We start from the raw sequence: 16,317 nt of genomic DNA on the forward strand, positions 1-16,317 counted from the left end.
GCCATTCAAATGAAATAACTGTTTTACAGTAATCTCTCTAAACTTTTTTATTGAATCTGTGGTCTAGTCTACGTATAAAATGGTTTTGGCAAAAAATGAATAAAGAAAGGTACCACTGTAAAGAAAAATATTTCAAAGTTATTCATGTAGTTACATTTTCCTCAATTCTAATTATTCAGAGAGGAATTTCTTTCCTTCCTTTAAGGTCAAATGCAGCCACAACTTATGAGGATTTTTCCTTATTTCCTTATGATCAAAATGATTCACCAGAATTTCATTGTTGGTGAACAGCACTTTAAATGATATTACTATGTAGGCTTGTCTTGATATGACTTGAAGTTTTGGGAAATGTAAGATTCTGAAGTTGTCAATGTACTGATCTATGCATCACTTACAGGACTGCTGTATGATGGAAATCTATAATGGTAACAACATCACTGAATTTATTCTAGTGGGCTTCCCGACACGTCAAGAGGTGCAGCATGTTCTTTTTGCAGTGTTTCTAATTATTTATCTTCTAACTGTCGTAGAAAATGTGGTCATCATCATAACAATCAAATGCAATGTAAAACTCCACAAACCCATGTACTATCTGCTGTCTAGTTTATCATTCTTGGAAATCTGGTATGTTACAGCTACTGTTCCCAACCTTCTCAACAATTTATTGACCCAGAACAAGAAGATCTCTTTCATTGCTTGCATGATTCAGTTGTATATCTTTATATCGCTGGCCTGCACTGAATGTGTTCTGTTAGCAGCTATGGCATTTGACAGATACATTGCTATATGCTTTCCACTACTCTATCCAGCCATCATGAATAACACCTTATGTCTGCAGTTGACTATTGGCCCCTGGATCTTGGGTTTTTCCATTGCCCTGATAAAAGCTGTTTTTATTTTTAGGTTGCGTTTTTGTGGCCCTAACGTGATCAACCACTTTTTTTGTGATATTTCTCCAGTGCTAAACTTAGCTTGCACAGACATGTCTTTCACGGAGTTGGTGGATTTCATTCTCGCCATGATAATTATCATGATTCCTTTGGTACTGATAATTTTAACATACATTTGCATTCTTTGGGCAGTAGTCAGAATGCCTAACAACCAGGGACGTAAAAAAGCTTTTTCTACCTGTGCGGCTCATTTAACAGTAGTTATTATATTTTATACCACAACTTTGTTCATATATGCGAGACCAAAAAAGGCTAGCCCCTATGATAGGAACAAACTGGTGACAATATTATATTCTATTATAACTCCATTTTTTAACCCAATAATTTATTGTTTGAGAAATAATGAAGTGAAGCAGACAATAAAGAAAATATTCCAAACATCCCATGGCATAGTCTTGGGGTCACCAACAGCCGCCCAAGACAGCTGAAACATGTTTTTAATATTGGAAACATGGCCTAATAAGCTACTGGGTATTTATGCTCATTCTATGGATATTTTAGTTTTATGTTCAATGTATAGTTAGTGTACATGTTTCATCAGATACATGACTCATGCTCACAACACTTGCCAAATACTCCTCACATAAATATCATGTCACGATGATCATTTCAGGGAAATCACAATAAAATGATATATTCATTTTTGAATCTCTTAAATGTTTTTCTTTCCTTTCTTTTTTTTATAGCTGAGGTTCATTCTTCTGTTTCCCCACATAAATAAATAAATTGCACGTAGAATTCTGTTTATTCTTAGTAGCCGACTACAATTTGACATTTTCAATAACTGTAAATGATTCATGATTAGAATAATATATGTTTCTAAAGAGCCACTAAGAGAATATTTAATTATATGCATCAAATACTAAAATGAATTCAAACCAGTCATGTTCGCACTACTGCAGTCTTCAGAGCAATTTTGCATTAGACATTTTTTTTTTAAAGAGCAGGAACTTACAAGCGGTATCAAAACTCTACATAATCAAACATCAATGAAAATAAACATTTCATTGGCAACTTACATGAACATTTACTGTCATTTTTCACTCATCCAATAAGTAAATAGGTAAGTAAAATAATTGTCATTTACAACCTGTCAGTGCTGCTTCTTTTTTTAAATGTGCAAAAACTAAGTTCACTTCTGCAACCAATTATTTTCTATTGTTACAGTGCATGTAATATATATATATATATATATATATATATATATATATATATATATATATATATATAGTATATAGCTTTTGCAAATTTCCACTACAGAATTTAACAATTAATATTCACATTGTTGGAAGATGGAAGATCTAGGGTAAGTGACATCAACATAATTGTGTCTGGTTTGAAGTAGTCTTTGTTTTAGTATATGTAATTTGCTACTGCCTGAACAGTTTCTAAACTACCTGTTCATTATTAGACCTCATGCACATAAGTGAATGCATTTTAGCACACAATGGAGGAATTTATTAAACCAGTTATCCACTATTGGGACAACCTTTTCTTATACTACATGTTCGGCCCCAATGAAATAATAATTCCTGTACTCAACTCTTGAGATGGGCGGACATCTGGAAGTACAGGTCCAGATGATTTGGCAGAACAGGTAAAAAAAGTTTGGGTTTGGGTACCAGAACAGTACCCGGACCCAAACCTGAACCCCATTCACTTGAATGAGGAGCCCGAACATCCAGTGTTTGTCATTCTGTCATGTGCATGACATCGCGGCAAACACTGCTTCTGATTGATGGTAAAATCATTACCACCAGTCCGAGAGCCTTGGTTCCTATGCTGTCAAATGACAGCGTGAGCCTGCACCTGTGATCAGAAGTATAGAGTTTACCTCCAGTCACTGGCATGTGCTGATGGGACTACTGCACCCATCAGCCTACGCCTGCAGCCGCTAATAACAGCAAGAACAGGAAAAGCTGATGGTAGTATTATTCAGCTAGCACCTGCACTCTAAATAAATAATAAAAAACAGAGTGGGTTCCCCTTCAACTCTCAGCTGCCAGCTTTACAGTAGCAAGGTTGGGTTTCAAGAACCAACACCAAGCACCCCAGCAGAAAGCTGGAGGCTGATATTCTCAGGCTGGTAAGGGGCCATGGATATTGACCCCACAGTTTAAAAACTGAAGCCCGCAGCCGCCCGGAAAAGGCACAGATATTAGATGCACCAATTCTGACGATTTGCCCGACTCTTCCCACTCGCCCTGTAGCAGTGACAAGTGGTTTAATATTTGTGGGGTTGATGTTACCTTTGAATTGTCAGATGACATCAAGCCCAAGGATTAAGTAATGTAGAGGTGTCTATAGTTGTGTTGTAAATAAAGACACAGCAAGTACAAAGTCCTTTATTTGAAATAAAAACAAAACACATTTTTCAATAAAAAAAGGAAAATAACAAACACCGTTATACTCAGCTAATGCTCATTCCATTGAATCCATCATCTCCTGTAATAAAACAAAAATAAAAAACAGCAATATCCATCGCCTATCATTTTGTTCCACACCATAATCCACATCTATGGATAAATAGTTTTCAACCTGGATGGTGCCGGATGGTGCCAAGATGCGATTGTCCAGGCTGAGAACCACTGATGAATTAGCTGCTTTTCACAACATTAGTGAGCAGAGGTGACGTCATCGAGGTTACCGCAGGTCACATGATACTGAGTTCCCTCTGGTGAGATCACCATTAGCACAGTGAGAAAAAGTCTCAAGGCCCAGAGGCGAATTCACCGCAATTAAATTTTTAGAGTGAACTGTGGTGAACTCGCCTCTGCACCATGAGACTTTTTCTCATTCACTCATTGTTCTTTTTTCTTTTTGTTTTACTACAGGAGATGAGGGATTCAATGAAATGGGCATTAGGTGAGTATAACAGTTGTTTGTTATTTTTAAATAAAAAAAAGGAAAAGTGTGTATTGCTTTTAGTTCAAATAAAAGACTTTATTCTGGTTATTTACAGTACAACTGTAGGATTAGTAATGGATAGGTCTTATAAACACCTCTCCATTAGTAAGCGGTGGGCTTGTTGTCACCGGACATTACAAAGGTGACATCAACCACACAAATATGAACCCCACTTGCCACCACTACAGGACAAGTGGGAAGAGCCAGGCAAAGAGCCCAAATTGGCTCATCTAATAGATTGACCTTTTCTGGGTGGCTGGGGGTGCCAATATTTGCATGGCCACTTACCAGCCAGAGAATTCCAGCCCCCAGCTGTCTGTATTAGCAAGGTTGGTTGTAAAAAATTTGCGGGACTCCATGCCATTTTTTAAATTATTTAAATTATTTAAAAAAACAGTGTGGGGACTCTCTTCCTGATAACCAATAACTTGCTAATGCTGACATCTGAGAGTTGCAGCTCCCAGCTGTCAGTTTTGCCTGGCTGGTTATCAAAAATGCAGGGGAACCCACGCCAGTTTTTTTAAATTATTTACTTAGGGAACTGGAGCTGATGATGAATACTCCATATGGCGGGAATGGGCATGACATGGAAGGTCAGTATAAGCTGTATTATTTTATCGGGGTATGACATTTAGTTTAAGAAGGGGTTGTCTTAGTAGTGGACAACACCTTTAAGCTAAATGAGCTAGTTTTTGCACACTTTAAGACAAAAAATGTTATACACACTTTCTGTTTCTTGCCTGACAAGGTGATGTGGAATGAAGCCTCATATGAAAGGGGTCATAGCCTAGTTACAGAGGGTACAGAAATGCACAAAAAGATAACATAGGGTATTTGGCCATGATATCTTTTATGGACAGTTCTGATTCGAAACCAACCTGAAAAGTACTTAAATAATGCTTTTAGTGAATCTTTCAGTATGACTAATCCTCTTAGCTGTCTATATGGGCCTGCAGGACATAGTAAGCTGAATAAAATGATACCATGATACCTGGGATCCGAAGTCTTATAAGTAATCCATGCTTTTCTTATATGTAAATTAGTTATTCCAAGCTAAGGGCTGGACATACATTTGCATGAGAATCTGCCTCCAAATTAATCGCAATGTCACAGGAGCCCCAGGAGAGGCAATGCCAACACTCCTTGAATGGTACTGGCACCAGAAGTGAGTATAAGGCTGGAGTCAAACTAGAGAGGAATATGGATCAGTCCTATGCGAGAAAAAATCGCATAGCACTCGGACCACTGTTAATCTATGGGGCAGCTCCCATCACCGTTTTATATGTGCTAGTGAAATCGCAGTATGCTGCGATTTGCAGCGTATATTGGCCGAGACTTGCCAATGCAAATCTATGGGTGAAAGAAAAAAATGCACACCACACGGACCATCAGTGTGACTTGAGAGAAATACGCACCGTGTCCTTGGAAAAGCGGGCAATTCATGTGCGGTGTACAGTTAAATCACACTGACAGGTTAGAATAGAATAGATATAATAAATATATATACACATACTGTAGAATAGGTGTATAAATATATATATGTCAGTGACACACATATATATCACATATATATATCTTTATATTGCATAGAGAAATAGGTAGAAGATTAGCCGTTAATTCATTTGTCGGCTTCTGTAAAATCAATGCAGGTGCCGACAGGATAGGAGACATGGTTGACATACAGTAAATCCATGCAGAATAGTTAGATATATAGATGTGTGTGATCAATACAATTAGTATAGTGTGTGTGCAAATTAGGGGACATGTATGTATTTAACAAAAGATTCTTTTCGGGGAATAAATGGCGTGAGCTCGCGCTCAATTTTCTGCTCCTTAGAGGGAAAGACAGTGACTGGGGGCAGATATTAATAGCCTAGCAAGGGACCATTGTTATTTCCCCCCTCTGGCTAAAAATATCTGCCCCAGCCACCCCAGAAAAAGTGCATGTCTAAGATGAGCCAATTCTGGCACTTAGCCTCTCTCTTCCCACTGCCTGTAGTTTGTGGCATATGGGGTAATAGTTGGGGTGTTGATGTCACCTTTGTATTGTAAGGTGACATCAAGTCGGCTTAGTAATGGAGAGGTGTCAATAAGAGACCTATCCATTACTAATCCTATAGTTGGTAAAGGGTTAAATAAAGACACAGCCAGAATAAAGTATTTTAATTAAATAAAACACTAAACACAGATTGCCATCGTTATTATTCAGCTAATCCATTCAACACCCTCAATCTCCTGTAATAAAGAAAAAATAACAAACCAACAATATATCCATACCTGTCAGGCATTCAGTCCCACGCAGTAATCGATATCTAGTTGATATACAACCGGGAACAGCGCTAATGTGACCGACCCGGCTGTAAACCACTGATGAATGGATGAGAAGCTGTAGGCGGCAGCATCAGTGACTAGCACTGACGTCACTAATGCTGTGCTGCCTCACAGCCTGACTCGCGGTGAACTCTTGAGCGTGGGAAAATGATTGTCATTCTCATTGTGATGCAGTGACCCATGTTACAGCCAGGGGGCGCTGTATGTGCTCCTCAGGATATGCATGGAGGCGTATCTGTAATGTTGTTAATGAAATAATGTCCGGCATGATTGTAAATGGCCGGTATGTGTCGCAGAGAGTCTGTGCTGTAAGCCTGTAGTGTTGTTCTGGGACCTGTAGTCCCACAAGCATTTGTATATTTAAAAGGGAGGCTTGCAGGGTTAGTCAGAGAGCTGGGGGTACTGGCTAAACACACACATCTCCCACCTATGGGGGTGGTTACAGCTACATAATGTGACCAGGGTTTGGTCACATGGTTCAGAGTGTATGAACCGGAATGGTCAGTGTGTAAAGTCCTGGATGGTCTGTGTTGGAATGTGTTGGAGTGGACTGGATTCCTGGAAGCACATTGTGACGCCATGGACTGAGGGCTTGTGTGTTGGAAGTGCCTGGGACTGGACTTCCTGAATAGTGCACAGAGAGGCCGTATCTGTAGAGCCTGTGATGGTTACTGTGTTGGGGGATGCTACAGTTTTGTCTGTGGGTCTGGACTTTCTGAAGTGCCCTGGTCACAAGGATGGTGATCCCAGTTTGGCAGCTTTCCTGGGAACCAGGACTGACAGGAGTCAGTGTGTGGAGCAGGAGCTCCTGTAAGGTAACTCCAGATAAAGGGGATTATGGGCAGAGAAGTATCTGCCAAAGGAACAGACTGTCGATGGTTTATGTGTTCCTTTGACGTTAATGAACTGTTCGCCATGCTAAAGTACTATGGACTATGTGTAGGCCTGTGATGTGCAACATGACCTATGGTGCAGTTTATGACATTTAAATAAACCAAATAGACTGTTTTTGTAAGAAAACATGCCTGAGTGCTTTAATCCCGTTGCCAAGCGAGTGTCCCCCAATCCACTCAGGTAGCGCTATCTCACATATGGTACTAGACTGCGGGCAATGAACATGATGTCACCTGACGTGTACCACAAGATGACTGATAATGCAGGGCATTACTGCAGGGCAGACAAAGTTAACAGGGCAGACAAAGTACGCCTGTGCAGGAGCCGCGGCAAGAAGACAAGAATAGGACGTGATCGTATGAAGATGGGAGGTGCCGGACCGCGTCGCCCATCGGACCGGAACTCAGTGGGACCGCTCCTGGGTGAGTATAATATAACCTGTTTCTCTTATCATTCAGGATACATCGAGGGCTTATCTACAGCATTACAGAATTAAGGCAGTTCTCATCATTGCCACCTGTTCTCCCTGCAATCAGGGAGAGCAGGCGACTCTGATGATAATTGTAGTCAGCTGCTGGCATCTGTGTAGAACGTTAACTACAACTGTCATTATTGCTGCCTGCATTCCTTGCAATCAGCGAAAGCAGGTGACGATTATAGTTGTAGTCAGAGGTTGGCTTGTGTCTAGTGTGTAGTGTTGAGCGATACCGTCCGATACTTGAAAGTATCGGTATCGGAAAGTATCGGACGATACCGGCAAAGTATCGGATCCAATCCGATACCGATACCTGATACCAATACAAGTCAATGGGACTCAAGTATCGGACGGTATCCCTGATGGTTCCCAGGGTCTGAAGGAGAGGAAACTCTCCTTCAGGCCCTGGGATCCATATTAATGTGTAAAAGAAAGAATTAAAATAAAAAATATTGCTATACTCACCTCTCCGACGCAGCCTGGACCTCACGGAGGGAACCGGCAGCGTTCTTTGCTTAAAATTCGCGCGTTTACTTCCTTCCGTGAAGTTCCGGCTTGTGATTGGTCGCGTGCCGCCCATGTGGCCGCGACGCGACCAATCACAGCAAGCCGTGACGTAATTTCAGGTCCTTCAGGATTTTTAAAATTACGTTCTGGCTTGTGATTGGTCGCATCGCGGTCACATGGGCGATGCGACCAATCACAAGCCAGAACGTAATTTTAAAAATCCTGAAGGACCTGAAATTACGTCATGGCTTGCTGTGATTGGTCGCGTCGCGGCCACATGGGCGGCACGCGACCAATCACAAGCCGGGACTTCACGGAAGGAAGTAAACGCGCAAATTTTAAGCAAAGAACGCTGCCGATTCCCTCGGTGAGGTGCAGGCTGCGTTGGAGAGGTGAGTATAGCAATATTTTTTATTTTAATTCTTTCTTTTACACATTATTACATTAATGTTGTTTCGATACCGATACCCGATACCACAAAAGTATCGGATCTCGGTATCGGAATTCCGATACTCGCAAGTATCGGCCGATACCCGATACTTGCGGTATCGGAATGCTCAACACTACTAGTGTGTATTAAGGAAATAAAAAAAAACAGTGTGGGCTCCTGCATAGTTTTTATAACAAGCAGAAGGAAAGCCGACCACTGTGGTCTGATATTATAATATTAGGAAGGGACCATTAGACCTAAATGGTCCAAGGCTATTAATAACAGCTCAGAGCTGTTTGCTTAGCCTTTACTGGTTACTTTACAAGGGGACCCCAGAACAAATATGACATAGGATTCCCCTATAAATTCTAACCAGCAAAGGATAAACAGATAGCTGTGGGTTGATATTAATAGTCAGGGAAGGGGCCATCAATATTGGCCCCTCTCCCAGGCTAATAACATCAGCCCTCAGCTGCCCCATAAATGGTGCATCAATAAGATGCACCAAATCTGGTGCTTAGCCTTCGCTATTCCCACTTGCCCTGGTGCGGTGGCAAGTGGGGTAATAAGGTAGGGGTTGATGTCAGCTATTTTATGGCCACTGAGATCAAGATCAGGGGTTAGTAATGGAGGGGCTTCTATAAGACACCCCCTTTACTAACCCCATAGTCATATTGTAAAAATACACAGCCAGAATAAAGTCCTTTAATTGAAAGAAAAGCACAGATTTTTTTTTTAAATGAACACTCCTCACCCTATTTTACCTATTTATTAGTGTAAGGCTGGTTTCACACTTGCGTTTTTATCTGCATACGTTTTTAAAAAAACGCATGTGTGAAAAAACGCATGTAAACGCGGTAAAACGCATGCGTTTTTTAGACGCATGCGTTTTTATAGAAAAACACAAGAAAACATAAGAAAACACAAGCAAAAACAAGAAAACCCTAACCCTAACCCTACCCCTACCCCTAACCCTAAACGTGACTGAAATACGTGGCACTGAAATACGTGGCACTGAAATACGTGCAACTGAAATACGTGGTACTTAAATACGTGGCACTGAAATACGTGGCACTGAAATACGTGGCACTTAAATACAGGATACGTGGCACTTAAATACGTGGCACTTAAATACGTGGCACTGAAATACGTGATACACTGAAATACATGGCACTTAAATACGTGATACGTGGCACTTAAATACGTGGCACTGAAATACGTGGCACTTAAATATGTGATACGTGGAACTTAAATACGTGGCACTGAAATACATGGCACTGAAATACGTGGCACTTAAATACGTGATACGTGGCACTTAAATACGTGGCACTGAAATGCATGGCACTTAAATACGTGATACGTGGCACTTAAATACATGGCACTAAAATACGTGGCACTGAAATACGTGGCACTGAAATACGTGGCACTTAAATACGTGGCACTATGACTGTCAGAAAATGTTCATTAAACGGTTAGGGGTGAGGTTAGGGGTAGAGTTAGGGTTAGGGTTTGGATCCCTCTATCACCTTGATGGTGGTGGGTGGCTTTTCAGTGTTTTCTGCTTTTTTCCTATAAAAATGCATGCGTTTTTAACGCAAACAAACGCATGTGCTTAAAAACGCATGCGTTTACATAGACAGCAATGCATTTTTTTGCGGCGAAAAAATGCATTCGCGGCAAAAAAAAGCCGCAAGAAAATACTGCAGGTTGCATTTCTGAAAATGAACGCATGCAGAAAAAAAACGCATGTGCAAAAAACGCTGCAGACAAAAACGCAAATGTGAAACCACCCTAAAATAAAAAATAAAAAAACACCACATTCCTCATCTGCCTGACGATAATCCATTTGTTCCATGCCGTAATCCATCTCTCAAGTCAAATCTTTTGCAATGCATTTTTCCTTTCCCAACATCTTGGTGTGGGAATTGTATATTTCAGTCACTACAGCTGACACCTCATCCTCTATCCTTGTCTCCCCTGATGATTCCGAGATAAAATGCGTTGGGAGTACCACGGGGCACATCTGCATTTGATCCCTCGGAAAATATTGTGGGAAGTGCACAACTTTTCTGTGATGGGCCCCCCTCCTATTTTAATCCTATACAAGGGATCCGACTTGGATCGTTTCATTACGACACAACCTGAACTTACAATGAGATTGTTCTTTATTTATGTATTTATATACAGCCTTGCATACAACACCTATATAGGTACCTCATTGTACATGTGTCACGAGTGTGTCAAGTCACCCTGGATGCCCTAGAGTTAGACAGTCATGTTGAGTATTCTATCCTATTCAAGGGATCCGACCTGGACAATTTCATTAGGACGCCACCTGAACTTACAGTGAGATTGTTCCTTATTTACGTATTCATTTACAGCCTTGCATACATCACCTACATAGGTACCTCATTGCACATGTGTCAAGAGGCTCTCATGCCTCCCTGAAGCCCTAGAGTTAAATGGTCATAATGGGTAATGATTTGCAGGTCTTCTTTAAAGGTGGTGTGATTTATGTCCTATTTTAAATGGATTTCCTTTCCTTCGGTGCTGAGAGGGTTAAGAACTCTTACCATGCTGGCTGCAACCATATAGCCTTGGTTTTCTCAGCTGCAACTGCTTATGATTTACTCCCTGTATGTATTCTGCCTCTGGGTGTTAGTCCCTGCCAGTGAAAGATTTATCTTCTTGTGCTCAGAGCTAAAGTTAAATGGTTGTAGTGGAGTTGTTGTAGTAGTGATCTGTAGTTTGCTGTAGTACGTGTGTGTTTATCTCTGATCCTTATTCCCATTTAGTTTATTCCTCACAGTCCATAGCCTCCTCCCTATTGCTGGTTTGTGTTTTTGTATGATAGCGGTTTTTTGTAATCACTGTTTTGTCTTTGTGTCTTGTTTGCCTTACATTTCTGTGCCATGACTCATAGGGTGGGGGAGGGGACAGATTAGGGTTTAATAGGAGGATGATGTTATGGAAATTTGATTTGGATAAATCTATCCCTGTGTGTGCTGTGGCCGTTCCCAATAAGACTGAGTATTTTGAGCGCTCATCAATAATGAGACTGTACACTATGGTGACAGAATAACATTCCATCAATACTGATGGTTTATTGTGCATACATGGTTTTATAATTGCATATAGAAAGGGGGTTGTTAGGGGTGGTTAGTTAGTTACCATATTGTCAAGCTCCTCTGTTATTGGTTATCCAAATATACATGGAATATTGTGATTAATGCACATATGAATGCTGATTAAGCAACTAAAGTGCTGTCTCCATTTTCTGCATCTAGGACAAAGTTGAGACATCTGATCATCACTTAGTACATCTGGTGCTGTTCCGCTTTACCCTGGAAAGCCCCAGTCTGTCTGGCTTATATCACTTTAAGTCAGCCATTTTAAGCAATTGATTATAGTGTATATATTAGCTGTGAGTATATAAAAGTATATATGCAAGTGAGATCTATATGAAACATGTATATATTTCCATCACAATAGCAAGATTGGAGACCTGGGCCTCTTTACCTTCAAGAGTATCCCTGGAACAGGGATAGCTAGGGTTCCATTTCCAGGGACAGTTTGAGGCCCTTCTCCCTTACTGAAGACCGTTACAGTGCAACAACATGAGGATGGATTGGTGTATTCTCGTCAGGTGATGCTCGTTAGTTCTAATGCTTCGCACTGACCAGGGCCAACAGCCTGAAACACTGTGTCTGCGAATTGAGATACTGAATTGGCTTTTATCCTAAGTCATATTGCACGACTCGTTAAAGGGTTGATTGTGACTTGTAGGATCGCTACTTCCAACAGGTGGAGAAATAGAGTTTAAGTCCTCTTTTTCTCGGAAGAGGCAATTTGCATATTAAAATTCCTAGAGGAGCATTGCACGGCAAATAAGCCTCTTTACCTTGACAAGTCAGAGCTGGTATGTCACTCTCCATAAGGAGAAACGTTACCCCTTAAAAAAAATTAGAAATTTTGGCAATTTTCAAACTTTTTGGTTTTGTGCTCTTAAATCAGTGAGTCATGTCACACAAAATAGTTAATAAATAACATTTCCCACATGTCTTCTTTACATAAGCACAATTTTGGAAACCTAAGTTTTTTGTTAGGAAGTTATAAGGGTTAAAAGTTAACCAGCTAATTTTTCCCACAAAATTTAGGAAACCATATTTCTAGGGACCACATCACATTTGAAGTGACTTTGAGAGGTCAATATGATAGAAAATATCCAGAAGTGACACGATTCTAAAAACTGCACCCCTCAAGGTCCTCAAAACCACATTCAAGAAGTTTATTAACCATTCAGGTGCTTCACGAGTACAAAAGCAATATGAAAGGAAAAAATTAACATTTAACTTTTTTCACAAAAATTTACTTTAGATCGAAACTTGTTTATTTTCACAAGTGTATCAAGAGAAAATGGACCACAAAATGTGTTGTGCAATTTCCCCTGAGTACTGCAATACCCTGTATGTGGGGGGGGGGAATCCACTGTTTGTGCGCATAGCAGGGCTCAGAAGGGAGGGAGCACTGTTTGACTTTTTGAATGCAAAATTGACTGGAATCGATGGTGGCACCATGTCGCGTTTGGAGACCCCTGATGTGCCCATACAGTGGAAACCCCCCAATTCTAACTCCAACCCTAACACAGCCCTAAATTCAACCATAACCCCAACACCCCCTAACCCTAACCCTAACACAACCCTAACCCTAACCCCAACATAACCCTAACCCTAACACAACCCTGACCCCCAACCAAACCTTAACCCCAACACAACCCTAACCCTAACACAACCCTAACCCCAGCTCTAACCCCAACCATAACTGCAACGAATGGAAAAATATATATTTTTTTATCTTATTATTTTTATCTAACTAAGAGGGTGACAAAGGGGTTTACTACTTTTTTTATTTTGATCACTGTGATAGGGTCCATCACAGTGATCAAAAGCTACCAATAGGAAAAATCTCCTATTTTTGCCGGGTATCGGCTGACAAATCTCAGCGGGTGCATACATGAGCCCACCATTTTCTTCCAAGAAGATGACATGGTGGGCCTGAAATGGAACAGGAGGATCCGGGGATGGCGGAGGTACTGGAAGTGCTTGGAGGACCCCATTTACCTCTCCTCTTGTATGCTAGATCATATCAGAGGAGAGAGAAATGAATGGAAAACTGGACTTTTTTGTGATCGCCATTATTAAGTGAATAATTGTGATCGCGTGAAAGTGGATGGTAAAAATCGATCCGAATCATGTTCTCCGGGGTCTCAGCTACCCCCAGTAGCCGAGACCTCAGAGATTTTCCAATGCTGGGGGTACTATAGATTTATTTCTCAGAACTGTTAAAAAGTGTATCGGTGGTCGTTAAGGGGTTAAAGTATTGACGTTTACAGGTTCAATAACCTTATTAGTATATAATGCTAGAGGGAGTAGGTGATTTTCATCTTCATGTTTTTCTAGGAAAAATATTCTGAGAGTGGACATAATTATGTGACGCCCCAGGATCATGGCCGTCACAGTGGCATTGCTTTCCCCACGGGAAAAGTGATGTCATGCTTGGAAGCGATGAAGGATATATTTCACCGGGTAATCACTACATACAAAAAGTTCACACTCCAGGCCAGAAGGGGGAGCTCTGAACCCGGATTCAGGGTGAACTCCCCTATAAATACATTCTGGTCTGGAGGGAAAGCAGTTAGTTTGTCCCAGGCAGCAGACAGTGCAGATTGTCAGGGGACCTGAAGAGAGCAGATGGGCAGTGAGTCTGAAGTGGCCGTGTAGTCCAAGGTACTACAGCTCCTGGAGGAAGAAGGAAACAGAAAGAAAAAACAGCTTGTAGAAAGAGTGTAGGAGGGAGAAAGCACAGGAGAACAACACCAGTGGAGCAGAGCTGAAAAGTGGCTACCTCCCTGGCTAGTGCAGATTCCGGTAGCCGGAAGACCGTGGCCATGCTGAACTCTGTAGTGGCATAGCTGATACCGGCAGGACAGCTGGATTGTACATCACCTATCCGCATTGATACCCAGGAGACACAGTGATATCTATAGGGCCCGGGTCCTGATAGAGACCCTGTAAAAAGGCCAAGTTCACCTGTCATATGGGTTGTGTCCTAACCTTTATGGAGAACAGAGAAGAACTGTGAGGACCTTATTGGAAGCCTTAGGCAGTAAGGGACTACAACACCACCGCACTTGGAGGAACGCTTTGATCTCCACCTGGTAAGGGAGACTCTGAATTCGCTTCCAAGCTGGCCGGACCCTGCCTGTACCTGTTGTCTGGTGCTCTGGACTGCGGTTGCCTGAAGCCTGCAGTAAACCAGGTAAAGACATTGCAAATCTGTGTCCTCATACTTCATCGCACCACCCACCATCTTCACCATACACTGGGAGCCCTGGGGACCTACTTCACCTGTAGGAAGTTATACCATCTAACTGCCATACCATCACCACAGAGGACCCCTTTAAGTGGCGTCGAAGGTGGCACTATGAACTTTATTCATAAAACTCCTAAAAGACTTTTCCATTAATTGGGCGACCAGGGCCACGGACCGGGTCGCAGCCACCGTGACATCCCCTTTAAGTACCGGACCTGGTACCGAGTACCCCACGACCCAGGCAGGTGCCTCAATTATTATTGCAGTTTTTTATCCCCTTAAATTCCACGGTCACTATCGTGATATCTAAATGTTTGATGGGAGTAAGCTTCATCTTTACCCCACTGGCACTTTCCTAATATCCTCTTATCCTCTTGAGGTTATAATATGTTGCCATGGCAGCAAGGGACTGAAAGAAGTTCACAGCACCGCTATGTTTGACCCTTTTAAAGGAAATCTGTCATTAGGATCAACCCTCCTAAGCTGCCAAATGGGAATGTAGGACAGAGAAAGTTTAAAAAAATCTTAATGTTTGCCATCCAATCTTCTATTACAGAGAAATACACATTTTTATTAATATGTAAATTAATGTTCCATGCTTTGGGTTGGACACAGATATCCCTTAGAATCTGCCTCCAAAGATTAATTTAAATAAAAGAGATGTTACCAATGTGGGACAATAAATAATTGCAGCTATGTATCTTCTATTGAGGCTGAGCAAATGCAATTCTTCAGCAAAAGGCAGTACAATCCATGTGGTTTGACATCGATTGTGGTGAAGTTGGACATGCGGAAGTTCAGTTTCCACACAAACTGATCTTGATCCGAAGTGGATCAATCCACTCATCTCTAGCCCGAAGGATTCAGAAAATAAAATCAACAAGACATGCCATAAAATAAGTCCTGAGAATGGAAAACCTTGAAATCAATTTTAGAATAGCTATTGCATTACCATTGGTACCTAAAACAATTGTTACAGCTTCTATGTGGACCTTTGCGTGTTTATGGTCCGCATAATGTGATACCGCAGTCATATACAGTATCACTACTTCAACTGTCCCATATTTCTTGCTAACATGTTTGGTAGCTTGAGTTGTGCAGCTGGACTCGGTCTTCAAACATTCACATTATTTAAAGTTATTGAAGCTTCTGTCCTAAAATGCTTTCAACTTTTAATAACCCAACATAATAGAGTAATAAATAATAACATAATCCTAAAAAAACTGATGGTGCCTTCACACACACACACACACACAGTGCTTTTGGAAAAAAAATGCCACGTTATTAGTTGTAATTTTTCTTTGCTTCTTTTTAAGTCATATAAGAATAAGTTGTTGTGTTTAAAAATGAGGACTAAGTCTCTTTTTGACATTATATGTCTTATGTCCTGCATTTTTCACAGTTATTCTCACCTCCTATTTCTAACCCAAACTTTCAGTTGTCACTTTGTG

The 16,317-nt window shown here is 41.1% G+C and overlaps 1 protein-coding gene across 1 annotated transcript; it reads left to right on the forward strand.

Annotated features, from left to right (window-relative positions):
* The first annotated feature begins 409 nt into the window (after positions 1–409).
* Positions 410–16,291, forward strand: LOC143794750 (olfactory receptor 6B1-like). Its single transcript, XM_077280972.1, has 3 exons — positions 410–1,319; positions 8,013–8,099; positions 16,269–16,291. The coding sequence occupies exons 1-3, from the start codon at positions 410–412 to the stop codon at positions 16,289–16,291; spliced, it is 1,020 nt and encodes a 339-aa protein (XP_077137087.1).
* Positions 16,292–16,317: the final 26 nt, after the last annotated feature.

Source organism: Ranitomeya variabilis, chromosome 1 (genome assembly GCF_051348905.1).
Source record: "Ranitomeya variabilis isolate aRanVar5 chromosome 1, aRanVar5.hap1, whole genome shotgun sequence".
NCBI lineage: Eukaryota > Metazoa > Chordata > Amphibia > Anura > Dendrobatidae > Ranitomeya > Ranitomeya variabilis.